The sequence below is a fragment of the Necator americanus genome, chromosome X (genome assembly GCF_031761385.1).
Source record: "Necator americanus strain Aroian chromosome X, whole genome shotgun sequence".
Lineage (NCBI taxonomy): Eukaryota > Metazoa > Nematoda > Chromadorea > Rhabditida > Ancylostomatidae > Necator > Necator americanus.
In genome coordinates, this window is record NC_087376.1 from 2,313,707 (window position 1) to 2,339,876 (window position 26,170).

At 37.6% G+C, this 26,170-nt stretch overlaps 3 protein-coding genes across 5 annotated transcripts; all 3 read left to right on the top strand.

Moving 5' to 3' along the window:
* Positions 1–2,506: 2,506 nt before the first annotated feature.
* RB195_021278 (uncharacterized protein) lies at positions 2,507–4,774 on the top strand (the record flags this gene model as incomplete). 2 transcript variants are annotated; one of them, XM_064207929.1, is made up of 10 exons in its annotated part: positions 2,507–2,621; positions 2,795–2,899; positions 3,001–3,106; positions 3,172–3,274; positions 3,325–3,493; positions 3,706–3,815; positions 4,011–4,110; positions 4,410–4,469; positions 4,612–4,695; positions 4,770–4,774. In XM_064207929.1, the coding sequence occupies 10 exons, from the start codon at positions 2,507–2,509 to the stop codon at positions 4,772–4,774; spliced, it is 957 nt and encodes a 318-aa protein (XP_064063809.1). The 2 variants fall into 2 exon arrangements, with proteins under 2 accessions (XP_064063809.1, XP_064063810.1); XM_064207928.1 differs by lacking the exon at positions 4,770–4,774 and having other exon boundaries at positions 4,612–4,769.
* A 5,392-nt stretch (positions 4,775–10,166) lies between these two features.
* On the top strand, positions 10,167–14,455 carry RB195_021279 (uncharacterized protein; the record flags this gene model as incomplete). Its single annotated transcript, XM_064207930.1, has 9 exons — positions 10,167–10,296; positions 10,557–10,643; positions 10,742–10,865; positions 10,955–11,063; positions 11,139–11,301; positions 12,685–12,794; positions 13,331–13,427; positions 14,107–14,166; positions 14,382–14,455. The coding sequence occupies 9 exons, from the start codon at positions 10,167–10,169 to the stop codon at positions 14,453–14,455; spliced, it is 954 nt and encodes a 317-aa protein (XP_064063811.1).
* Positions 14,456–18,068: 3,613 nt separating this feature from the next.
* On the top strand, positions 18,069–21,303 carry RB195_021280 (uncharacterized protein; the record flags this gene model as incomplete). 2 transcript variants are annotated; one of them, XM_064207932.1, is made up of 10 exons in its annotated part: positions 18,069–18,173; positions 18,332–18,476; positions 18,865–18,942; positions 19,038–19,161; positions 19,249–19,357; positions 19,440–19,602; positions 19,920–20,029; positions 20,143–20,239; positions 20,943–21,002; positions 21,215–21,303. In XM_064207932.1, 10 exons carry the CDS (start codon positions 18,069–18,071, stop codon positions 21,301–21,303), a joined length of 1,080 nt encoding a protein of 359 aa, XP_064063812.1. The 2 variants fall into 2 exon arrangements, with proteins under 2 accessions (XP_064063812.1, XP_064063813.1); XM_064207931.1 differs by lacking the exon at positions 18,069–18,173.
* Between the last annotated feature and the right edge of the window lie 4,867 nt (positions 21,304–26,170).

Sequence of the window (26,170 nt, forward strand, 5' to 3'; positions counted from 1 at the left end):
ATCAAATTTATCCATCAACAGTAACAGGTTATTCGAATGGGTGACACAAAGGATAAGAGCACAGAGAAAGAGAGAAAAACTATGAAAGTATCGTAATCATCGCCTCACTTATCCAGAAAGTTGTTGTCCATTCAATGTTCTCTGAAATCTTGAGCAATCATTATTGAATGGGGAATGAAAAAATAACAGAAAATGTTTTCGTTGTGAATGGTCCCTGATGTAGCTTGAAAATTGTACCAAATCATCCAGTTTTTAGAAAATTCGAGTGAAAATCGGATTGTTAAGCCAGATGAATTGTTGCGCATTCCAGATTCGTGCGCTTTATTTTCTGATACTTGAAAAGAAAAAGAGAGTGAAAGATGGACGACCGCATATATACATCGGAACACTTTTTTTTGTAAAGAAAAAAGAGTAAATAAGGTCGTGGAATCAAGATGAAAAAGCGAAATCAACAGTGCAACTTAATTTCCACATATAATATCGAGAGTGAATATCTGGACTCTGAAATTCACTCGCCAAGAAGAGATTGCAGGTCAGTTATATGTGTTACCTTTTAGCAAAGTGTAATTAAAATGTTGAAGCATTTGGTGAACAGAACAAACATCTGGAATTCTTCCAGATTTGAACGAGAGGAAGAACTGAAATTTGATAGAAAAACACCGCACCACTTTCAAAGGACAAGCGATGTATTTCACAAATTTATGACCCTCTACTTATTTAACAAGATGTTGTTTATAAGCAAAAAAAAACACGAAATAAGTCAGTGTCGAGAAACAGTTGAGGTCGATTGACTCGCGCGATCCTCACACACACCAGGAACCGATCACAGGTCGATAGAACAAAAACTGTTCACCTATCGCGCTATTTCACACGATCTCTTCCTTCCTGATCCTGGTTCTTCCTGAAACTTCTGCAGAAGGTCTTCTACGAAATTTGTAATGAAAAGTATATAGCTGACATCATTGATCTGATTGTACTTTACAAAAATAATTACTGCTGACAAGAGAAATTCATTAGAAAAAGGATGGTTCTGAGGTATTACTGGCAAAATGCAGAAATTACTCGATTTCTATGTATGTACAACTCTGTCAACAATCAACAACTTCATTTGTCCACCCAAAAAAGAAACTTCGACTGGATTCTTTCCATAGAACAGAGCTAATTTTCTTCTACACACCGTTATGGCCCTTCCTGGGACGGGGGTTCGCTAGGAACGTTAGAATCCTCGTCTTTGACAAGTGGATTTCACCGCTACGGTAAACGCTGACGGGAAAATTATAGGAATTGATGGTGAAAAAACAGTATTCCAGGATAGTTATGTATGTACAACTGCAAAAACAAAAAAAACCCTTCTCGTATACTTATTGAATAGTAGATTCCGGTGTAAAATCATTTTATCCTCGAATATAACCGATCTTTTTAATTGAAAGTCAGGATTCACTAAATGAGCTTGTTCACTTCTAAAACTTTTCAATATTTAGTGGCTAAATCAAAAATTGGATACCTTATTATCGTTTATTCAAGAAGAATCATTTAGCTTTGACCTTTGGACAGTTCAGAAGCTCCAGTCACGAACAAGGAGGACGATAAACACTACTGTCATGAACAGAGACTTGCTCGACGACATTTTATTGAGAGTTCACACTTTTCGCTTCAAACGATGTAGTGTTGTAGGAGGGAATGCATTTCAAGGTTTAACGTACATATCTCGGTCCTTAAACGCTGTGGATCAGGCTCATATTGAAAATATACCAGCTATCCTCATCTTAATATAACTTGCTAAAGTATGGTACCCAGTTTCATACCGCAGCCAAAAAATAGAAACTAGAAATTTTAACCATGGAAGATTTTCCACACTTAAAGTATTTTGAACAGAATTACCATCAATTAAGCGCTAGAATGTTCCAAAATGTTGATCTTTACCTAAACTCTTCTTCCACTAACTTTCTGTACATTTTTTTGCGCAGACTTCGGATTTGATCCGCGTGCACTTTCAGTGTCTGTGCCAGAAAGCATGTAACGGCAATGTATTCAGGGATGGAACAACAGCGATGACGAATGGTTCGTTGACATTTTTTTGTGGAACTTAGCTGAAAATATAACTTTAATCCTCGATGAATAGGCTTCATAAATGAGCTTTTTTCGCCAGAACTCGCAAGAAGTTCCATGACTAATCGCAATAAGCGCTTCAATATCGTCAAAAAGTGAAGAACATCCGAACAGTTATTGGAAAATCGACGGTAAAAGCAGTATAAAATGCAGGGGAGAAGCAGTAAAGCAAGCAGCAGGAAGAGTTCATATACCACGACACACTTCTTTTCCCGGTCATCTAATTTTCTCATCCTCTTCCTCTTCTCGTTCAACCCTCAGGAGTAAACTACACACAACCCATCTATCCATCATGACATCCACAAGAAATCATTGCCTAAAATTAGAAGCTGATGTTTTATGCTGGAAAGACGGCCTCAAATTACTTCAAATTAAAACTTCTAGCAAAATCGTTTAGATGAACATTCTTCCTTGGATTTCTGTCGCGTCATTAGTTAGGATCGATACTAGCGAGAACGAACGTTTGAAGGAAACCTGTGGAGCGATAAGACTTCAGCAAATTGACCCGAAAAGTACGTTTTCAAGGAGATTTCGACAGGGAAAATATACGCATCTGTCAGCTACGGCACTTATGTCACTTCCGACAAGCTCATGGATTCTTGAGCAGAGGCATCGTACAGCACATTTCTTCTGTTCACAGGCGAATATGAATGATAGCCTGGAGTCTGACGTAGGAGCGTTTCAGGAGGACCACAGCTGATATCAAATGGTGAACCTGTGGATAGCAACGAGTATCCATTTGCTGTCGGGTTGTTTCCGTTTAAAGTAGTCCCTCAGGGACATCTCGGAAGTAAGTATCCGACAGTGCATTTCATAGCACAACCTGGTATTTTATAAATAAGAAAAATTTCAAGTGAGTAAATTTAACTGCAATATAAGAGACATTTAAAGAAGTCTGCAGTGCTTCGCTGATCTCCCGTCGCCACGTTATCACCGCAGCTCATTGCGTATACGACGTAAACGAAGATAAACTTAAATTATGGAGGAAGCACCCAGAGTGAGCACGTTTCGTTCTCTTTACGTCCCTTCACTTTCACGCTACTTTAGAAATTTTCTCTCCAGGCTTGCGGATCCACGAATCTTTGAGAACATGGAGATTCATGTCGGAAGCAGATGTCCAACTTATCGTGGATGTCCCGGTGAAACGGTTTACACACCTCGCTACGTACGTTGATGGTATACAAGTCTCTTTTCATCTGCATATCGCAATTCCAGGTTTTCCCACATCCATGGTACGATCGCCTTGATCCCAGGCAACATTACGACGTGGCATTGATTGAACTAGACAAAGATGTTGAAGAGACCGTCGCGTCGCCTATTTGTCTTGCGGAGGAAAACAGCACTGTTGAGGGTCCCATGGTCGCTATTGGATACGGGAATGACTGTGTGTTTTACGATTATTGATGGTTCCTGATTCATGGGAGAAATTCAAAGATTTTTTCATATTTTTCCACACATACTCATACAGATCAGTTGGTATTAGAAGAACTTCGTTTCGACTCTGTTTCTCAACCCAAAAAAAGAATCCGCCGAATTTCCTTCGCAGATCAATGCAAATTTTCTTCTACAAAAATTTATGTTCACTTCTTGTTGTAGCACGTCGGCAAATCGATGGGTATCGTCCTCTTCAAAAAGTGAATTTAACCGTTGTAGGAAGTAAGGATGGACAACTTACAACGTTTCATTGGGAAAACACATTAACCAAGGTTAGTAATTTTTTTGGATAGAAGGGTGCGCGCACATACATGTCTCTGTAGACCTACATCACTTAGAAATGTCACTGAATCGTGTAATTTTGCGTTTAACATCACAATATTGAAGAAAATATGAATGAATGCACATGTAGGAAGACTCCAAAGAAAAGTTCAAAGCGTACTGTCTAGAAATCCCACAGCTTTCAGGGTGACAGCGGTGGCCCACTTTTCCGCCACGACCAAAGAAACAGAGCTGTTCTATATGGAATTGCGTCTGCCATTCTAGAACCGGAATCGCCTCATCCAGGTAAAAATATTTGTTCACACGAGTCAGAGACGTGAATGAAAGGTCGAGACGAACGCCAAAACTTCAGAACTCTCAGATTCACAATTGAAATTTATCCCCCACGACACAGTTGTCGCAAAAAAATACTTGATCTTCCGTATGCATAGCTTATTGCCATATCTCTGGAGCAGAAAGTATTCCTAGGGTGACTGCGAAAATGAGAGCAAAAATACAACCGAACTTGAGAACTTACTTACAAGAAGACGCGAGGAGAAAAAAGAACTGCTGCTAAAATTTAGAAAATAGATTCAATATTTCAGGAGAAGTCAACTTTTTCGCCGACGTGCGGAGATTCTCTAACTGGATTTGCGCCGCTACAGGTAGGAACTACTGTATGTTCTCCAGAGTGAATAACTTCAGATATCTGAATTAAAAGAATACCATAAGAATTGTTATTACTTCATAAGTTGTACGGATTAGATAGAAGAAGATCTCATGGCGAAGCTGACAACTAAATTACAGGTGTATGTCCTCTTGACAAGAGCAGCTACAAGAGACCTCCTGAAGTCGCCCTGGATAGAGAAACTGGAGTAGATTGCATACAAGGTAAAGCGTTCCTGACCTCCGGACCTCTTCCATGGGGAAACCATGAATCCTATTTATGTAATCTCCCAATTTAGCTTGAACTTTTCTGTTCGGACGAAAAAAGTTTCCTGAAAGAAATCAAATAAACTTTATCGCATATCAGAGAACAAGGTTCATCGCATATAAACAAATAAGTGTAACTGTTGGGTGAAAGCTCATTTCATATGTGGTATTCGGCGATTACCTCGCTAACAACTCATTCATTTGCTTCAAACACTTTTTTTCTGATTCGCAAGAAAGCCGAACCTTCATCTCTTCACTATTCATCGCTACCAGAATTGGTTTCTTAATGGTATTAATAGGAAGGAATGGAACTCGAAAAATACCTTCCTTCTGTATGTGCGGAATTATCCGGAGTATATCGTATAGTATATGTAGTATATAAAAGGAAAAAGGATAAAGTTACTGGCGTATCAATCCATTTGGGATGCGCCAACGCGATTTACTGGAATTCGGAATCGATGAGGTTTTGGAACGCGTGTTGGCCAATACAATGACTTGCGGGCTCCAGCCGATGTGTCAAATCAGTGCTTTTATCCTTCCAGACAAGTCTGGTACCAATTTATCGACCCTAGAGGGATCAGAGGCTTGGTTTGCACTAGGGCGGTTTCGAACTCTTGACCGTGTGGCTACAACGGACCTCTAACCGACGCGCCACACCCACCCTTATGCAGTATATAGTATATATTATAAAAATGCGATCTGGAAAGACTCAGCAGAAGGCTGTCTTGTGTTTTACAAAAGTTCTACTCGGATTTTTACTTAACAAACTTTTTAATTCCGAGCGAAATGAATAAAACCACTCTGAAATTTGCGAACTCATCTTGCTGGGGACTAGAACTACTCCCTCTCTTATGTTACGCACTTGAGGTTCTTAGAGATCGCCCGCTTCGTGAGCATAAACAGCTTCCTACAACCGTATATATGCAGTGTTCGAATGTAACTTGAACGTTCTGTTCGGACGAAAAAAGTTTCCTGAAAGAAATCAAATAAACTTTACAGCATATCAGAGAACAAGGTTCATCGCATATAAACAAATAAGTGTAACTGTTGGGTGAAAGCTCATTTCATATGTGGTATTCGGCGATTACCTCGCTAACAACTCATTCATTTGCTTGAAACACTTTTTTTTCTGACTTGCGAGAAAGCCGAACCTTCATCTCTTCACTGTTCTTCGCTTCCATAATTGGTTTCTTAATGGTATTAATAGGAAGGAATGGAACTCGAAAAAACTTTCCCTCAGTATGTGCGGAATTATCCGGAGTATATCGTATAGTATATATAGCATATAGTATATATTATAAAAATACGATCTGGAAAGACTCAGCAGAAGACTGTCTTGTGTTTAACAAAAGTTCTCCTCGGATCTCTGCTCAGCCAACAGTTTAAGTCCTAGCGAAATGAATGAAACCACTCTGAAATTTGCGAACTCATCTTGCTGGGGACTAGAACTACTCCCTCTCTTATGTTACGCACTTGAGGTTCTTAGAGATCGCTCGCTTCGTGAGCATAAACAGCTTTCTACAACTGCATTGACGTTCTTAAAAATCTTATAAGAGCAAAACAGAATTCCTCGCTGATTTTTAAGAACTATTGGCCATTGAAATGTATGGTTTCGTCGTAAAAAGAAAAACCGAAAACATCCGGCTCAGTAAGCCTTTTTTTGGGAAATATCAGTTGTTAGTGGAGGTTTTTGTCAGCGGAAGTAGCTTCGACATCATCTACGAGAAAAATGAAGGGAACGAGACATATAATCATCATTCTCTCATCATTTCGCTTTCGTGTGCGTTCCTGGTCAGTGTTGAGCCATGTTCGATTTACTAACAATTTGTTTGTTAGTGATTTCCAATGTCATCACCTGACGCGATTACCCGCATCTTCGCCGAGGTGTGCCGTCATTGAACACAGTTCTGCCCAACCTTCTCGATCTTCTGCGAGAGCTTGTTCGAAGGAAAGTTCTAAGGTACTACTGGCTAAATACAGAAATTACTCGATTTCTATGTATGTACAACTCTGTCAACAATCAACAACTCTGTATGTCCACCCAGAAAAAGAAACTTCAGTTGGATTCTTTCCATAGATCAGAGCTAATTTTCTTCTACACACACCTATGCTCCCTTTTTATTGTCGCAGGGGGTGAATGTTAGAATCCTCGTCTTTGAAAAGTGGATATTACCGTTACAGTAAACGCTCCTGGGAATATCACAGCAATTGATCAGGAAAACACAGTATTCCAGGATAGTTCTGTATGTACAACTGCAGAATTAGCAAAAAAAAACATCTATAAAGACGTATTACAAAAATAGCAGAACGCCTGAGACGCTAGTTAGCATGAAAAGCCTACCGTTACCTTGGTGGATCCCGCTGCTGGCAGTTTCCCGGATTATTTCGGCACAGAGTCACCTTATGCATAGTTTTTCTCAACAAATCCAACCCATAAAACGCTAATTATCCACCACAGGCCGGCTAATACTACTCGTGTGGTTGTAGTGAATTCGTAATAGTCTAGTGGAAATGTTCGGTCCTGGGAGGAATGTCCATAAATAGCAGAAAGGTCTCAGGAATACCTCATCCGTGGAGTAAAAGCGGTTGAAACAAACTGCACTAACTTTTAGATTAACACATAAGCTGTTCTACATTTGTAATTACAAAATGCAGTGTTTGAATGAAAAATGAAAAGGTACCTCTTTCATGCTTACACAGTTTGAGGCGTATTCCACGTTTTAGAATAAAAAGAATAGCATTGAGGGTTGCAAGGATTTTCCGGAAATATAGTGATTCTACAGAACGAGATCCACCCATATATGTTGAAAGTTGGTAACGTTTTATGTGGTGAGATTGCAGAAAGAAACATTACAAGACAAGTTGGGTCACAAATTGATGAAAAATTGGATTATTGAGCCGGAAAGAGTCTTTTTTGAAATTTCACTCAGCCACTGTCATCAACAATTTTGGCCACAGTTCAAGCAATCAAACTAAAACGTGGAACGTCTTCTTTGAATTTTTTCTGTGCATTTTTATTCATTGCAATTAACAAAACTCAAGGCTGTCTCCAAAGATCGATAAACCATGGATTTTCAAGTTGCATGGAGACGAAGACAGACAACAGTTTACTGAAACATTGAGTTTAGCCATCAACAACAACAAGCAACTGTAAAAGGTGCCATAAAGGACTAAAACAACTGAAGAGACTTCTTTTTTGAAAAATCGACTAATGTATCCATATTTCTTCAGGAGATCAGTATCTCTTCACAGCCTCCCAGCGGCACCGGCGGTGACTCACCAGTCGTCGTTATTGAACGGCGAGTGAGAAAAAAGACCATCGCAAAATTATTTCAAAATCTTAGTGATTTTTTGATAGAAAAATAGTTAATTTTAATGGCTTCAAAGGTTTCGGGAAATTAGTAAATGTAATTCAGATCTGCTATGTAGATCAAGGATGAACAAACATTTCCGGATAATGGTAAGATTAGTTACAACACAATGTGAAACCACAGTAGAATCAGTAGGAAAAGAAATCAGTGAAAAAAAAAATCACATCCAAGGAACAAGTATAAAAAAGCAGTTAAGGACCCTTCTTTATCCGCTCCGTGGATCCACGCACGCGGCAGCGGTGGTACTGGTTCGATAGATCAAACTGTTCGACCACATATCACGTTAATTTAAGTGATCTACAATTTTAGTGGTCAAAAAATATAATATGTTTGCGGAAACTTCCGTGAAATCCTCTAATATGGAGGAATACGTATTTTCGGCTGCTTCCCATCATGTAAGCCCGTAAAAGTTTACGAAAATGTGGTAAAAGAATATCCTAAAAAGCCAGGGGAGCATCGGCCAAATTCACGGATGAGCGGCCAATGAGATGTGATATCGTTTAAAAGTTTCCTCGATGTTGAGCTTGAGTTCTCATCGATGTACGAGGATGGTTTAAGGAGGAAATAATTCCAACTTTCTCCTTGCTTAAACGATTGCCGGTAGAACATTTAAATGGTATTAAAGTGTATCTCAATAATAATAGAGTCAGTGCCATTTAAAATTTTCCAATATGAGCTTGACTCATTTCAATAAAACGCTTTGTATCATGCAAAACCACTAAACATCTGTAGTTACATGAAAAACGCCACAAAAAAATCTTTTATAAAGGCCCACCCACCTCAGGAATCCATGCTTTTCAAGTCATTCCTTTACACAAATTGACCGGTTCAACTCATTTCTTTCCTATTCGCAAATATATGGAACCAGTTTCTTTTTTCATGTGGCCTCTTTTTTTCTAACCATCGATTCCACAAGTACACGGTACAAACTATAGCCTAAAGTAACCTCTTTTTTCTACTTCTTCGCCTTCCTCCTCCCATTTGAAATACACTCCAATTCAGTATCTTTCTTCTTTTCTTGACTGGGACTCTTTTATTACAGCTAGGTGACCACAAAAATTTTATTTCAAATTCCATACAACTTTCGAATACTAATTGAAGTGAAAAATTCCAAGCGTTTTTTTTTTATTTTTCTAAATTCCGACGATAAAATTAACAAAGTTAGGACTAACCGATTTAGGTCAAATATGCGCAAATTTGTTCGACAACTTTTGTCCATTTTGATGGGATTTTCACAATCCCACAATTGAAAAAATCCTCGTCCTTGCTGGCAAAAAATTTTACCACCTCATTTTCATAACCTCTGTTGAGGTCAGTTTTGTACCATCAGGAAAATTTTGCAATTGCTTGAAAAGGTGATAGTCGCTTGGTGCCAGGCTTGGAGTATACGGCAGGTGCGGTAAAACCACAGATCCAAGCTCGCGAAGCATCTGAAGGTCTGGCGTTATATTGATGGAACTCAACACCTTTCCTAGGAGCCAATTCTGCCAATTTTTCATTATCTTTTTAGGTTACTGTAAGCCAGGCTTCACCTTGAAATTGTCCGGACTTTCAAGCAGGAGAAGATTAGATGAATCTTATTCGAGTGTCTTAGTTTCATTTTGAAAGCGTAGACCCACAAAAATTGTGTTTTTACCAGGGGATTCACGAGAGCGAATCTAAAAATTAAAATTAAATCTAAAAATTGTTATTGTAGCTATTACACTTACGGTATGGTGCCAAACCGAGTATAGATATTCGTAGTGGAGCTAGTGAGAGAATTAATTTATTGAAAATATTACACTGAAGAAGACTATAAGCAATAATTCCTAGAAATTCGTCATAAAAATAGATCCATGCACCTCCACATGTATGCTCTATAACGTTAAAATCAGGATAGGAAATTAATTATCAGTGCTTTTTCTTTATTCTATTCTTTATGATGATTTCTTTTCTATTCATGTTGCTCAATCTCCTTGTTAAGGATTCTTGCGGATTGTGGATTACAACAATTTATTTATGTATAATTTACTTAGACAGAATGAATGTAGAAGGGAAATTTCAGATAATAGATTCCGGATGATCATTTTATGGTTGGTCGGGATTTCCTTGGCATATTCGCAGAATGTCGAAAAATCCTTTTTCACGCATAATGAGACTAATTATCACCAGAAACAATGCGGATTCCATTATTTGCCATCAGCTGCCGGTGAGTTTTAATATTATTTGAAATAATAACCTTTAAAAAATCCATTTTTTAATCCAGCGTATACTTTTTAACGCTAATATGCACAATTTATATTGTGTTATTCTTGAGGAAAACACCGATTCTAAAAGACTTCAGCTATTTATTTCGGACTATTTATTATTTTACGTATATGTTTATTAATGAACGAGCGCGAGCAAAACAAACAAAAAGTCACTACTACAGTAGTAAACTTGAAACGATTCTTAACAGGTTAAGTTCAGGAAAAGGTCCATCATTTGTTATAATGGGAGGAAAACTGGTGAATGCGAACGAATATCCGTTTGCTGTTCACTTAGATAATAATGGAGGTTTGTTATGACATAATATTTGTTCGCAAAAAAAGATTTTTTTTTTCTGAAAACTTTTCTCTAGGCCAAGATTTTATAAACGTCTTTTTTTTATTAAGCGTTCTGCTCTGGTGTACTAATATCAAAACACTATGTGCTGACAGTCGCTCACTGCATTGTAACCCTGGAAAATATTAAACAAAGGAGTCAGATTTGTAAAGGAGGACACATTAAACCAGAAAGGTTTTTTTTTTGTTCTTTCAAAATTACTGCATTTGCCATTCTGCTCTTATCAACTCAAGTTTTCATTTGATTTTCATTTTACTTTCCAGAAATGGGAAAATTTTCATCGAACCAAAGTCCCTGAAAATTTATCCAGGATCCAGATGCCCTAAGCCGGAATTTTGCAAACCTAAGAGAACTGTATACAAGAGTATATCGGTAAAATTATGAGTGTGTGATTAATTTCGATTTCCAGGCAGAGGAAAATCTTATTTTCTATCCCATTTTATGCAGGCACATCCTCATCCAGAATTTAACCTTTGCAATCTTGAAAACGATATAGCACTAATTGAACTCGAGGGAGATGTCTCAGAGGAAGACGGAGCACCCATCTGTTTGCCGGAGAAGGACGAAAAACTTTCTGGAACCTTATCCGCGGTCGGGTACGGGTATGACCGTAAGTATTACGCCATTATGGATCTTACTATCTTTCAAAAAACTTTTTAAACCTAATTATTAGCATCTAAGCCAGCGCCACCTATTGGAAAACAAAAATTGAAAAAAAATGTTCCTTCCTGTTTCAGTAGTGCAGATTTCTGGTGTGCGTCTTCCTCTCATAAAAATATGATAGGCCTCTATCTTTAGAAAACGATAAATCAGCAGCAGAGACTTCCGAGAACTCCTCAGTTCCAAATAAAATTACGGTGTCAAGATGTTACAGGAAATCGCATGAAATGAAAGCGACGTGTTCTCCTGGAAACAATCTGCCCACGTAAAATGCCGAGTTACCGTCTGACACGATTTTCTATATGCGATCGCTATGATTTTCGTCATTTACTGTCCTCTTATAACTTCTATGAGGAAGAGACTAATAATAGTTGCATGAGCAGTTCCAATTGCAGCTATAAAGCAAAGGATGAAGCGTCTGGCGTTAATCAATCCGCTTGGGACGCAAAAACGCGTTCACTTCTTTTCCGAATCGTTCAAGATTTATGAACCTATACAATGACTTCCGGGAGTTAGCCGATGTGTCAAATCAGTGCTTTTATCCTCCCTGACAAGTCTAGTACTAATTTATCGACCTCGGAAGAATTAATGGCTTGGTTGGAATTAGGGAGGTTTCGAGCCATCGATCGATCCTACAATCACAGTTGGAACCTGTTACCGAATGCGCTACAACCGCCCTCATGCAGCTTTATTTCTACATTTTTTGCAGTTTTTCTGATCCAAATCTAGCTAACCCTATTTTAGCAAACGTCGGTGACTCGACAAGCCTAATACTACGTGTAGTGAAATTCAACAAATATAAATAGAAAGGATAAGATTTTCTTTTTTTACTGTCTCCTATAACTTTCAGGAAAACAAAACTGTTACTATAATAACAAAATCAAAAGAAAACGTATCCGTAAGCAGTAACGGATACGTTGTCTTTTGATTTTGCTTATCGTTTGAATGCTTTATTTAGGGTGATGAGGACCTTAAATATAGCGTATCACGATTTTGACGTGGTGTGGAACCCATAACGAAAGCATAGAGTCTGGATACTAGACTGCGGAACCCAAAATTAACGAAACGCTAGCTGTTTGTAGAGAAATATCAAACCTGTAGGTAAAGAAAGATCAACACTTATCTTGGCTACAGCTCAAGCAAATCAATAAAAAGAAACTCTAACTATTTGTATAAGTACATAGTGCTACTCACAACCATAATCCTAAACATTTTTGATCAAACCCTCATTATTAATTATTATTATTATTAACATTATTATTAACACCTTATTATAGCAGCATTATTATTAGTACCTTATTCCCTTATTAATATTATTATCACCTTATTCTAGCAATGGCCAAAGATCCGCTGGCGCCCGCATTGCGAGTAGTGAGGTTCAAGAAATACAGTGAGAAGAATGGTGTAATTATCACTATTGATCCGAGAAGGGATTCGTGCAAGGTAATCCGGTAAACTTTTTTTAACAAACCAAAACACCCTGGGGCAACAGCTTAGGAACGTACGGAAACCACCCATTACACGATGCTTACTAGATTTTCCCGACACCCCTACAATTTCTCCTGTTTCGTCCTCATCTCCTTTTTTAATTTGGCAAACCATACTATAAGCCTATTTGAAGTTTTCGAAAATCTGCAAAAAGTAAACAGTAAGTAAGGATCAATAGATCAAACGGATGCATTTCTGTTTTAATTCGCTAGGGTTGACATTCAAAGAGGATTCAAAGTGGTTACCATTTTATTATCCTGGGAAGTTAGTAAAGGTGACAACGACGCAGCAATGTGTACCTCACATTCTTAATAATCGATTTTTTTTTTAAATTGATAGGTACATAAAACTTTCACGCCCCTCTATGTTGTAATTTTTCATAATATTGAAAAAAGGCGAAAAGAAACTGTTGACGTCATCATATGTAATTGTATTTACGCAGTCGATGCTATATCCAGGAGTTTACAACGATTAGAAACTTTTTTTTTCAGGGTGACAGTGGCGGTCCACTGTTTAAGAACAAGAATGGCTTATTAACACTGGTTGGAATCACTTCTCACGGAGGGTCATGTTTTCTACAAAGCAGAGGTTCGTTCTTAACTATCACTTGCTCTGGAGAAGATTAATGGTACTGTCATCCTTTCTTCCCGTAAATGGAATGATAAACAAAAAGCAAAACTGAAACGAAACACTTTTGAAGTCTGAAATAAAGGAAAACCGTATAGTTTCGTGGTAGTATCCAAGAACGTTCTTTTAAATTTGAAAATGAAAAAATTTTCTAAGAAATGGTATTTTTGGAGGATTCTCACAATTATGTACAGTTAACACACAGTTGAAGACGTTCTTCCTAAGAACCACCTTCGCTTCAGAAAATTTCGGCTTGTTCTACTCAAATTTTCGTAAACCGTCAAAAAATACCATCCTGTATTTGTTTGGAGATCGGAATTTGACTACGAACTTTCCTTTACACTATATATATGTATATACGTATATATGTATATATGTATATATGTATGCGACGTATCCAATCGATTCAGAGAATGGTCCCAGCAATAGTAGCCTTTTTTAATTTTTACACAGTGTTTTTGAAAAGTTTTTATCCGTTGAATAAAAGTGTAGCTTTATCCATAAAAAATAAAGTTTGTATTTTAATAAAAGAATCAATACAATTCAACTTATTAACTTAAACTAACTGGCTTGGAGAGATTCTAAATCTTTCTTTTCTGTGCATGATGTGAAGGAACTAATCGATAACCATTTTTTTTAGAAAGAAGAGGCCACTACACTGACGTGCGAAAACACGTTAATTGGATTTGTGAAAATTCAAGTAAGGAAACTTTATTACAAATTAGAGGTCAAATATAATAAATTGTAACCTGTGTATGTAATCAATAAGTCATACGAGTAGATCAATTTCCTGTTCTAAGAAAATACACATTACAGCTAAAAATTGGAACAATTATGCATTGTGAGAAGGAAAAAATATGTTCTGCTGTCATAGCCAAAAACAATAAGAGTTTAATTCACAAGAAACGTATTTAGATGTTTGCCATAACATCGGTGACGATCGATCCGGATCCGAAGAATACGAGGATAACGATGAAACAGAGGACTAGAGAGGCAGCAGTGGTGGACTAAACACATATTTGTTGATCTTCTGAAAATCCTCAAAACCACCTCGCTCAACACGAATGAATAATCATGCTTGTTTGTTTGTATGACAAAAAAAATTACTCTATAATGCTTCAATAATTGTTTTCTTTAGTAGAGCCGTACACGAGGTTGTTATAATCCTTTATTCGTGGCTAACGTTTCGGCAATATCGCCTTCTTCAGAGCCTGAAAGGGGTGAAATCGAGCGTGACTAATCCGATCAAACGCCTTATCCGCCCAACAAAGAAAGTCCTACATTAACCGTTGGGCCTCGTAGCTACCAGTGGAAGAAAACATCGTACCTTAGGATCAGCTGACTATCCTGCCACTGTTAGATACCTGATGTGAGGTGACTAGCGCAATCAAATATCAGCCTTAAATAAGGCGCGAGTTCCCGCGTAATGGAGAGGCATTCCTCCTTGCGATTCATAGTTGGACTCTTGGAGTGGATCCAAAAAGCCTCCAGAGCCTTGCGCGCCGCAATGCTAGGTTCGCGCGCCAAAATCGTGATCATAACTTCAAAATCTTCTCCGTTATGACACCGCACCCTGTGACCACCCAATGCAGTGGAGTCACATGATTTCCTTTTGCCGTCCAGGTGTTCTTTGATTCGAATACATAGTGGTCTAGCTGTTTCTCCTATGTATTCGTCACCACACTGCACACAGGATTACTCTATAATGATTGTAATTTTGTGACAGGAATTTACAGAAAATGCCCGTGCTTCAAATTTTCATTGACTTCTGAAGTCATGCGAAGTGAGAACCATAAGAAGTCAAAAAGTCTAGTGTCAACCAAACGTTTCGGGCTGGTTTTAAAATATGAATTTGAAAAGGAAAAGGTAGCGCCCTGGCTTAGAAACGAGTGGATGCCAGTATTACGCTCCAACTTTTATCAAAACAAGATTGAAATGACGACAAACGTGGCACTTGTTAACTTGAAAAATAAATCGGCACATTCCCCAAATTCAGCAGGGAATCCAGAACTTAAATTAGAAAAAAAAACCGAATTTCATTGTTTTTGAACGAATAATGATGTGTTTCATAGAACAAATGCGCTTCAAACTTACTTATTCATTCAATATCCTCTAATATAATAATAAGGAAGAAAACACTGATAAGAAACCACAAATTTATATAAAACTAGTGAATCTCATTCTCTATTTAAACAGTCTGTTAGCAATTGTAAGGTCAAACAGGAAAAATTTTTCTAACTTCTATAAGTTAGAGGTTTTATGGGTGATCCCACATTTCAATGCACTGCTAGGAACAATTACGATACGATACGATCGCTAGCTAGAATTCATAGAAAATGAAAGAAGAAGAAAAAGCTGTGGTCAAATACAGACCAAGTGCCAAGGAATGGACGACAACGGTTGATATCCGGAGTTTCACAGGTAGGCGGCCGATTGTCCTGTTGATAGATCAAAAATTAGACCACCCCACACGTCGTTTCACATAGTGCTCATCCTGATTGTATCCGAAACTTCTTCAGAAGGTCCCCTCTGGATTTTACTACGCTGACAGTTAGGTACATCGCTGCCTTTGTTGATCAGTTCACATGTCATATGTATAGACTTATTTCTCCTTTCTGGATTAGGTTGTTCACCCCAACCCTAGTATCCGTTTATCTACTGTAACGTCCTGGATTTGGAAAAAGGATCTCACATGAGGATTTCTCACCTTCTGTAGCAGGAGAATGACCTGCCAACCCACTATACATTATGCTGTGCAGAACCAGTCTTGCTGGTCCTTCACGTGTAAAACTTAGGTGAAATTCCAGTAAAGTCTGTTACATCTTGCTTTTTTTATGGCACACTTGCAGGGGTTTTTAAATAAATAAATAAGATCTAAAATAGAGGTCCATACAACAAAATAAAAACTCGCAGGCTATCACGAACAAAATCCAGGAAATTACCTACTCATCATTTATAATCACATATGTAAAAATCCGAGAGCAGTTCTACAAAAGCACAGCAAATCCTTACACTATAGTGGTTGAGTTCCAGTTTAATATGGAAGTAATTTCGAGTACTTTCGAGTCCTGGATAATGATTTGTACAGTTCAAGAACTCATTAAAATTTGGTAGTTACATCCGAAATTGACCATTCTGTTGTCGTTAACCTGAGGAGGAAGACATAGCCTTCATTTTACACCTCATGGGAGCTGTCGTGGACAAATTTGAAAATAAATTCTCTTGGATAACTCATTGTGGGACAAGTGTCAACATTTTTTATTCTTCTCTATCCTTCCCCAATACAGAATATACAGAATTCTTCTGAAAAACCAACTCTTTAAAAGTTTCCTCAATCATATTTTTGTGCGGGTTTTGATCTACGGGGCCAGGGGTCAGGTCCCTATAAAAAAAACCTTTGTGATCCATAGTTGAGGTACGTGATAGTCTGTTACGTTGCCAATTTTCAGCAAATGAGGTGAGCACTAGCCGATGAGTTCTCCTCTGAGTTTCCCTATCGTTCGAATGCTTTCTGTAAGGTGATGAGGGGCTTCAGAGGATAAGTGATTGATGCCTTTGATTTTTCCAGGCTCTGACGAAGGCAATAACGCAGAAACGTTAACTGTTAGTTAACAACGAGAATCAATAACAATCCTGGGTATAGCACAAGAAAATTAACTAAAGCTACAAATTTCTACAATTATGTTGGGTGAATTTTCATATATGCACTAAAGGGAGTTAAGAGTAACAAAAATCAAAATCAAAAAAAAATTAAAGGTAAGAATTAAGGGTAAAGGTAACAAAAGTATCAAAAGTCGATTATCAAGTTTTTTGCCTCTATTTGCCGTTGATGTGAGAATCCGGAATGAAAAAATACGAAATGTGAAATGATATCAAATTATGGCAATTGATGCTGTAACCTTTTAGTGGTTTTAGACTGTATTCCGATAAAATAGAGTCAGTGCCATTTAAAATTTTCGTTTTGAAAGTGACTCATTTTAATAAAGCGCTTTTTAAAATGTAAAACCACTAAAACATCTGTAGTTATGAGAAGAACTTCGTGTCAAAAAGTCCTATATAAAGGCCCAACCAACCCACTAAACATTGTCTTCCAAAGCATTTCTTTGTATCAGCTGATCAGCTCAACTCCGCTTTTTCTTTTCCAAATACATGAAACTAATTTTTTTAAGTGCCATCTTTTTCTAAAATTTCCCAACTTTCATTCCCCACATTTTACATCCAATCTTCACCAGTTTTTTTTTTTTTTTTTTTTTTTTGCGGCTGCGAGTTTTGTTTCACAACTATTCGGCCACAAATGTTAAATTTCCTGAAAATTCCATACATTTTGATTATGCGCAATCGCTAACTAAGCGTACAGTGACAGCAGCAAAAATCAAAATTTGCGACAATTTGCACTACAGCGCAGTGTTGGCGCAGAAGATGTTCAAACGAATGAGCGCGACGCGGCTGCAACGCGCTCTCTCTGCTTAACATCTATTCCTTCTCTTCTCTTTTCTATCGAAGGCGCATCGTTTTCCACCGCTTACACGCATTCGACGCCGACCATAATCGTGTTCATGCATCCGTGTGGAAAAGAAAAATTCTAGACTTTCCAGGAGGAAAATGTGCGAAGACAGTGCGATCATCTCAGTTCCATTTTCTCTAAGAACAGTTGTTAAAAACGGGAGTACCTCATTATACAGAAAATCCACAAGCGCTTATCTAAAAGTAGTTTTTGCCTTCGTTGATTCAGATATATATATATATATATATATACAGAATGAACACAAATATTCACAGTATGCTGAAACAAATAATCAAAACAAACCCATTAATGACCAGGATTTATTCAGACCTGATAAATGCGTTGTCGGTGTAATATTTAGATGACAGCTGAGATTATTATCATGTGGTTGATGGGATTCTCACTGGCTTATAGCCATTATATGGAAAAATCCTTTTTCACACGAAGTGAGGATAATCATAGCCAGAAGCAGTGTGGATTCCACTACTTGCCTGCGGCAACCAAGGGTGAGTAATAAATGGACTCTAATAAACTTTTATTGTTCAACAATACTATATTTCCTTAACTGAACGACTACTAATGTAATGTTCTTCTCGAAAACCTAGTCATTCGTCTAAAATATATATTTTAATGGAAATATTTCCGAAAGACGTTTAGGATATTATGCTACCATCAAAAAGAAATGTTGGATAATGTGGCTAAGTATGGCTTTTTATTGTGAATGAACAAAATGAAAATAATGAAAAATGTGAATGAGCAAAAACAAAATAAACAAATTACCAATAAATAACTATCAAACTTTTAAAAATTTATTTTAAGTTTTTAATAATTTAAAAACAGTATTTATCGAGATTTTTAAAAACATCTTGCTGACTCTAATAGCGTTACATTTAGGAACAGGCCCGCCATTCATCTCAATGGGAGGAAGATTAGTGTATCCAAACGAATATCCTTTTTCTGTTTACATTGATGGTATATTCCAGACATCCAGTAAACATAGCTGGCCAAGACATTATGAGTGGGATTTTTTATGAGCTAAGATTTTACAAACAATTATTTCTATTGAGGTATGTGTTCTGGTGTACTAGTATCAAAACGTTATGTGCTGACAGCAGCCCATTGTATTGTAAGAGAAAATGATCACAATCAGTATCAACGGGAGTGCGACTATAGCCCTTCAAATGCGCACAGGTTTCTTCAATCTTTTTATCGAAACTACTGTATTTTGCTCACTTTCTAGTCAAAATTCTCACTACTTCGTTAGCAAATTTATTTCAGGGTCAATAAGACTGTTATGGAACCAACGGAATTGAGTATTTATCCAGGATCTAGATGCCCTGAGCCAGAATCTTGCATAACGGAAAAAACTGTGTACAATGTTCTTTCGGTATAGTGAAAGCCGTATTTGTACGGGATTAGTTTTGAATTTTTGATAAATAAATCCTGACCGCTCACCTCAACATATTTAGGTGCGTCCTCATCCAGAATATAATATCTGCAATTTCGAGAACGATATAGCACTAATTGAACTTGAGAAAGATGTCTCGGAAAAACATGCAGTCCCCATTTGTATGCCAGACAAGAACGAAATGCTTTCTGGTGTTTTATCTGCTACCGGGTATGGATATGACCGTAAGTATTACGTCACAATAAATCTCATCATCCTTCTAGAAGAGAACTGTTTTATTATTCCATTTTGACTTCCCATTACATTTCTTCATTGGAATTCGATTAAATTAAGAGCGAAGTGTTAGTCTGGAAACAACCCGTGAACGCAAAATCCCAATTATCGTACGATACATTTTTCAATACGTGATCCATACGATTCTCGTACTTTATCGTGTTCTCAAAACTTTTACGAGGACCAAACTACCATCACTTGCGTAAAGATCTCTAACTAAACTCATAATTTCACATATTTCCAATTCACAGCCGGATAATCTTTTTAGCATATGCCGAAGATCCGGATAAGCCAGCACTAAGAGTTGTGGATTTTGACGAATACGAAGAAGAGAACGGCGAAATTATCACCATTGATATGGAAAGAGATACCTGCAGTGTAAGTAGATTTTTTCTTGTGAAATGAACAAAACACCAGTGTTAAAGCGTTTAGATTCATTCGAAAAATCTATGTCACGTATATAACGTTACTTTTTTTTCGTCTCTTTTCAGGGTGACAGTGGCGGTCCACTGTTTCAAAACAATAGTGATGCTTTAACACTTGTTGGAATCACTTCTGGCGGACCAGACTGTACAGAAGAGATTATAGGTTTGTTCTTAGATACCATTTGCTTTGGAAAAGTATGTTGATGTGCTCATATCACGTTATTCACCGAAAACAGAATCCGTTACGGTAAACGAGACTGAGATAGAGCATATTGTTTCATCTACAAAGAATTACATGCGGTCTTAGATGAGGCAGAATAGTTGTAGAGGTATCGAGGGTCTTCTTTTGCGAAAATATTGAAATAAAAGTATTGAACATTTTTGGAAAATTCCTTCCATTACAGTCAAAATATATTCCAATGCGTTTTTGCTAACAACACATTCCAGCGTGGAAAAAAAAAATTCTGTAATTCAGTTAATCCCACGCGAATTTTCAGCATGTGTCAGAGAATACAAATAAAAAACCTGACTACCGATTATTCTGGTTATCCGAAACACTTTCGCTCCCAGTGTATTCCTCTGAACTTGTCTGTTCTCTAGAATTACTAACTAATAACCTATTCAACGACTCTAGAAAATGATTCCAGGAATGGAAGCATTTTTAATTTCTACTTTTCCACAGCCGGATTACAAAATCCTGCCTTTCCGTTCAATAAAAATTGTATTTTCACTTGTAGGGCGGTAGAAAGTTTGCTTTTGAATGAAGACATCAATTCAGCTAACTAATATTAACCAAGCTGTGAAAATTCTACATCCTCCATTCATGTTCACGACGTAAACGAACCAATCAATACTTGTTCGTTTAGAAAGAAGAGGTTACTACATTGACGTGCGAAAACATCTTGAGTGGATATGCAAAAATTCAGGTAAGAAAATCTGCAACTTTTTATTCGAAAGAGGTCTTATAGCGAGAAATTGAAAATTTTACTAGTCCTATAATTTTCATTCTTTTTTTTTTCGGTACAAGAAAATCGCTACAGAAGAATGGAAGACACATTGTCGAAAGGAACATCAATGATGTTCTTTGATAAGTACATACCATAAGAGTTTAATTAACGAATTAATTTAACGAATTTAGATGCTTGCCCCGACGACTATGAAACCCTAGAATACGACTACGGAAATGAATCCGAAGAACCCAACAACACCCATCCAAATGAGGGCTAAGGACGAAAAGACGGACTAATGTCTTATTTGGAACTCTTCTAAAAGTCGTCAAGATCATCTTATGCAATAAAGCTGAAACTGAACAATTATCCCGTAGGAAATTCTCTATTGGATCGCAAGAATTTCAAACCAAGACATAAATGGACACCTGCCAAATGTTCATGACCCTGCTACGTGAACTGTCAACAACTGCTTTAGTCAGAAAACCCTGCTGAACATCTCTAATGCTCTCGTGAAGTTTCTTCTTTTTGAAAAAAAAAACAAATGGGATCGATAATCAATACCTTATGCCTTACACACTGTCGGTCCTATGATTAAAGACATCACACCATGAATCTGGGGTGGCACGGGTTTCAGGTGGGTTATGCCTAACGGGGTCGTGGATTATGGGAAGGAGGATGATTTCATCCATTTCTTCCTAATTGCCCTAAAAAACGTCTCGGAAGATGTTGCTTCAAGCGTTCCGGGGCGCTATTTTCGGCGACGAGTGTGATTGGAGCGCGCCAGCTTTGTGCACGCGCCACATCTTCCGAGCACTTTTTTACGCCAATTAGCAAAAAAATGGACAAAATCATCCTTGTCTCCATTATCTACAACCTCGTATAGGCATAATCTTCTTGAAACTTGCACAACCTGAGATTCGTGAGGTGCCTTTAAAATGAAAATGAGTGGTCAAACGAATTTCGACAATATACCCGCTTCAACATATCAACAAAGGAAAAGCTTTTGCGAAATAGTAACTGTATTTTTCTTCAAAGGTTCTGGAAATTCTTTTCTTCTTTCGTATTCTTTGAGGAAATCTGGCGGCATTGCGGAAAAAAAAACACTAATTTAAAAAAGGAAGCGTTTTGCGCTAAAAATGAAAAATGGATTACTTACTAAAGTGAGACTGTCTCCAGGAAGGACTTGAAAACCGATCAGATGCTTGCATTCTTTTGAAGTATATCCATTATGTAGATTACTGTGAATTCGGGAATTTGATGATCAAGAATTGCTGACAGGCATATTTTATCGTAATCACGCTCGGAAGAACAGTTACACATATTGGGACTGCACATATTTCACACCACACCATCATAATACTGTAGGAATTCCTCGCGAGAATCCTTCATCTTTAACAGAAGCTATACGGGTTTTGCATAATCAGCGTATGAGGTCGAAGAAAAATAGATAAAGTCATTCTGGAAACTGCTAACTCACCTAGCTGAGCCCTTCAGCTACATCCTTGCTAGCGTTCGCTTAGGTTCGCCAACCTTGTTAATAGTCTCCATACGGCTAACGTGTCCCCTTCATCAGAGTTTGGAAACTTAAAACATTTGCAACATATCCTCTCAAATGCTTCATTCAGTACAAGTCATCATTCCTTAAGATATTACACCCGGAACGAAGGATCAAAACGGCCCAAATCGTTGTGCTTACATGTGATAACTTATTGGCTATAAAATCTATTAGTATACTAAAGTAGGCTGCAGGTTACTATTCACAAGGTTGTAATAAATTTGTAGGATTACACTGAAAATGCTCAGTATTGGGAAGGACGACCATCAGAAAGATTTGGCGAAATTCTCATCTTTTGACTTATCGTGTTTTTGCGTAATTCAAAAGCAAGAGCGCAAAAAAGAAAAATTAGAAGACAAAGTACACGGTACAATACCGCTACTAACTTGTGTCCCAAAATCCGTCGCCGACGGATTAATCCGTCGCAAACCGTCGGAATTCTTGGAAGTGGTCAAAATTAAATTTTGAAAGTACCATTCGAAAGTAAATGAGCTGCTGATTTCAAATATACTTCGAAAATTTACTTTTGACAAATGTTTGGCCTGAAAACGGGCAAAGTTTCCTCAAGCTCCGTTAATTACTTTTACACCTCCACAATCCTTCCATTGGCATATCCCGCGGATACATCTCCATGGAAGGAAGGAGTGTTCATAGGATTTCCGTTTATTTCTCGAAAATGGGAAAAATGTTTATTACATCCGTAATCAGGAGGTTATTTAGAGCATTTTGGTACCCCACATCATATGTTGGTTCGAAATATCCATTCTCTTCATAAATTCACGAAAGTGCTCCATCGAAGATTAATAAAACGATATGCTTTCCAAGCTGTGAAAAATCTCCTCGGAAATTTATCAGCAAACAACTTATACTTGACAATAGTTTATATTGTAAGCTTCTAGCTTTGAAAATGTCTAGTTTTTTCCAGTTTCAAGCTTACAACATTACTCTATTTCGCTATTTGGTCCAATTTTTGAACAGTTGTCAACGGCTTAGAATGAACGCTTAAGTCTCGCGATTCGGTACTTGCCTAGAACTCTCCTTCCTTTACGAGAAGAGAATTAGACGCTATCATTGGATGAGAGCTAGACATGGTTTTCGAGTGACCAAATTGAGGAAATTTTCGTCTGTTTTCACAAAACAGAAATTTTTGCAGCCTCTATGAATTTTTGCAGTACCTCGAATACCCAGTTCTTCTCACAAAAAGACGCTCTTTCGATTGATGTTGAATCCACTTTTATTTACAAACTTCAAAATTTCAACACTGAGTCTGCCCTCTTATAGGGCAGGCGATATTCTATAGCTGGAATGGTTATCGCGGCCCAGGCACGGTCTGTCTCTCACACCTTCGATAGGTGATCCTCTGGCGATTCGGCGTCACAGAGAGACAATAATGTTTGAACATAAATGAACGGTGACGAGAATTCTACACAGTTCTTAGTCATCGGAATCATACAGCTACTTAAATTTCACAAACTTTCGGAAAAAAAATACAAACGAACGAAACAAACCTCCTGAAAAAGACAGACATGTAACAAATTAAGACGTTTTATGGAGGAAAAAATCGGAACTTTTTAAATTTTTGAATTTTTCGTGCCTTGCAGTTCAATTCGAATAATATTCACTTTTTCCTTTTCTTCCCTCTCCTTTTCTTTTTGTTTCTTGGTTTAGTTTCGTCAGTCATTTTCCTTCCTAGCCGTTTCAAATTATCACTGCTGTTTTTACAAATAAGAACTCTTTAGAATTCTCGTCACCGTTCATTTATGTTCAAAGATTATTGTCTCTCTGTGACGCCGAATCGCCATAGGAGTCACATATCGAAGGTATGAGATGCCTGGCAGACCGTGCCTGGGCCGGGATAACCATTGCAGCTATAGAATATGGGCTGCGCTATATGAGGGCGGAGTCAGTGTCGAAATTTTGAAGTTTGTAAATAAAAGTGGATTCAACATCATTCGAAAGAGCGTCTTTTTGTGAGAAGAACTGGGTATTTGTGGTACTGAAAAAATTCATAGAGGCTGCAAAAATTTCTGTTTTGTGAAAACAGACGAAAATTTCCTCAATTTGGTCACTCGAAAACCATGTCTAGCTCTCATCCAATGATAGCGTCTAATTCTCTTCTCGTAAAGGAAGGAGAGTTCTAGGCAAGTACCGAATCGCGAGACTTAAGCGTTTATTCTAAGCCGTTGACAACTGTTCAAAAATTGGACCAAATAGCGAAATAGAGTAATGTTGTAAGTTTGAAACGTTTTATTAATCTTCGATGGAGCGCTTTCGTGAATTTCTGAAGAGAATGGAAATTTTGGACAAACATATGATGTGGGGTACCAAAATGCTCTAAATAACCTCCTGATTACGGATGTAATAAACATTTTTCCCAATTTCGAGAAATAAACGGAAATCCTATGAACACTCCTTCCTTCCATGGAGATGTATCCGCGGGATATGCCAATGGAAGGATTGCGGAGGTGTGAAAGTAATTAACGGGGCTTGAGAAAACTTTGCCCGTTTTCAGGCCACACATTTGTCAAAAGTAAATTTTCGAAGTATATTTGAAATCAGCAGCTCATTTACTTTCGAATGGTACTTTCAAAATTTAATTTTGACCACTTCCAAGAATTCCGACGGTTTGCGACGGATTAATCCGTCGGCGACGGATTTTGGGACACAAGTTAGTAGCGGTATTGTACAGTTTGAAGAAAAAATGTTTTATTGAGTTAAACAGTACATGACAGAAGTTCTAATCATTGTTGTGTTAAATTAAACTAATATAAATTTCCAATAGTGCACTGTCACCAACAATTTTAACAGACAATATAAATTTAACAAAGAATAAAGGATAAAGGATAAAGTTTCTGGCGTTAATCAATCCGCTTGGGATGCGCCCCCACGTTCACTTCAATTCAGAATCGTTTGAGGTTTACGAACGTGTATCTGGCCTATACAATGACTTGCGGTGGCTAGCCGATGTGTCAAGTCAGTGTTTTTATCCTCCCAGACAAGTCTGGTACCAATTTATCGACCCCGGAGGGATGAAAGGCTTGGTGAGCACTAGGGCGGATTCGAACCTCCGATCGATTGTGCAGGAAGCGGAACCTCTAACCGCTACACCACACCCGCCCTTAACAAAGAATAACAACTTTAATAATATAACTTTAAAATTTCTCGAGCAACATAACTAAAATATGAAAAACTTCCCTCTGTTTTTACTGACATTTCATGGCCATTCCACTTCTCCGTAGTTGAAGCTGCCTCTAAAAGTTAATGAACAATTCATGACTAGTCAAACTGCGCAAAAATAAGATCCGATTACCAGTACGACGGTATTTAATACATCCTAATATGTACTAAAAGAGCAATAATAAAAAAAACACAAATTTATATGGATCTGACGAAGTTCACTTGTCTTCTGCTTAAATAATTTGCCAGTAATCTCCAAAATCGTCAGGGAAAAATTTTTCTACCTTAATTACGCCATGAAGACTATCAACGATCGTACATCCCATAGGATGTTAGAAATATTTACAGAAAGAATGTGAACACCTTAGAATTGACGGAAAATGGAAGAAGAAAGGAAAAGCTGATGTGGAAC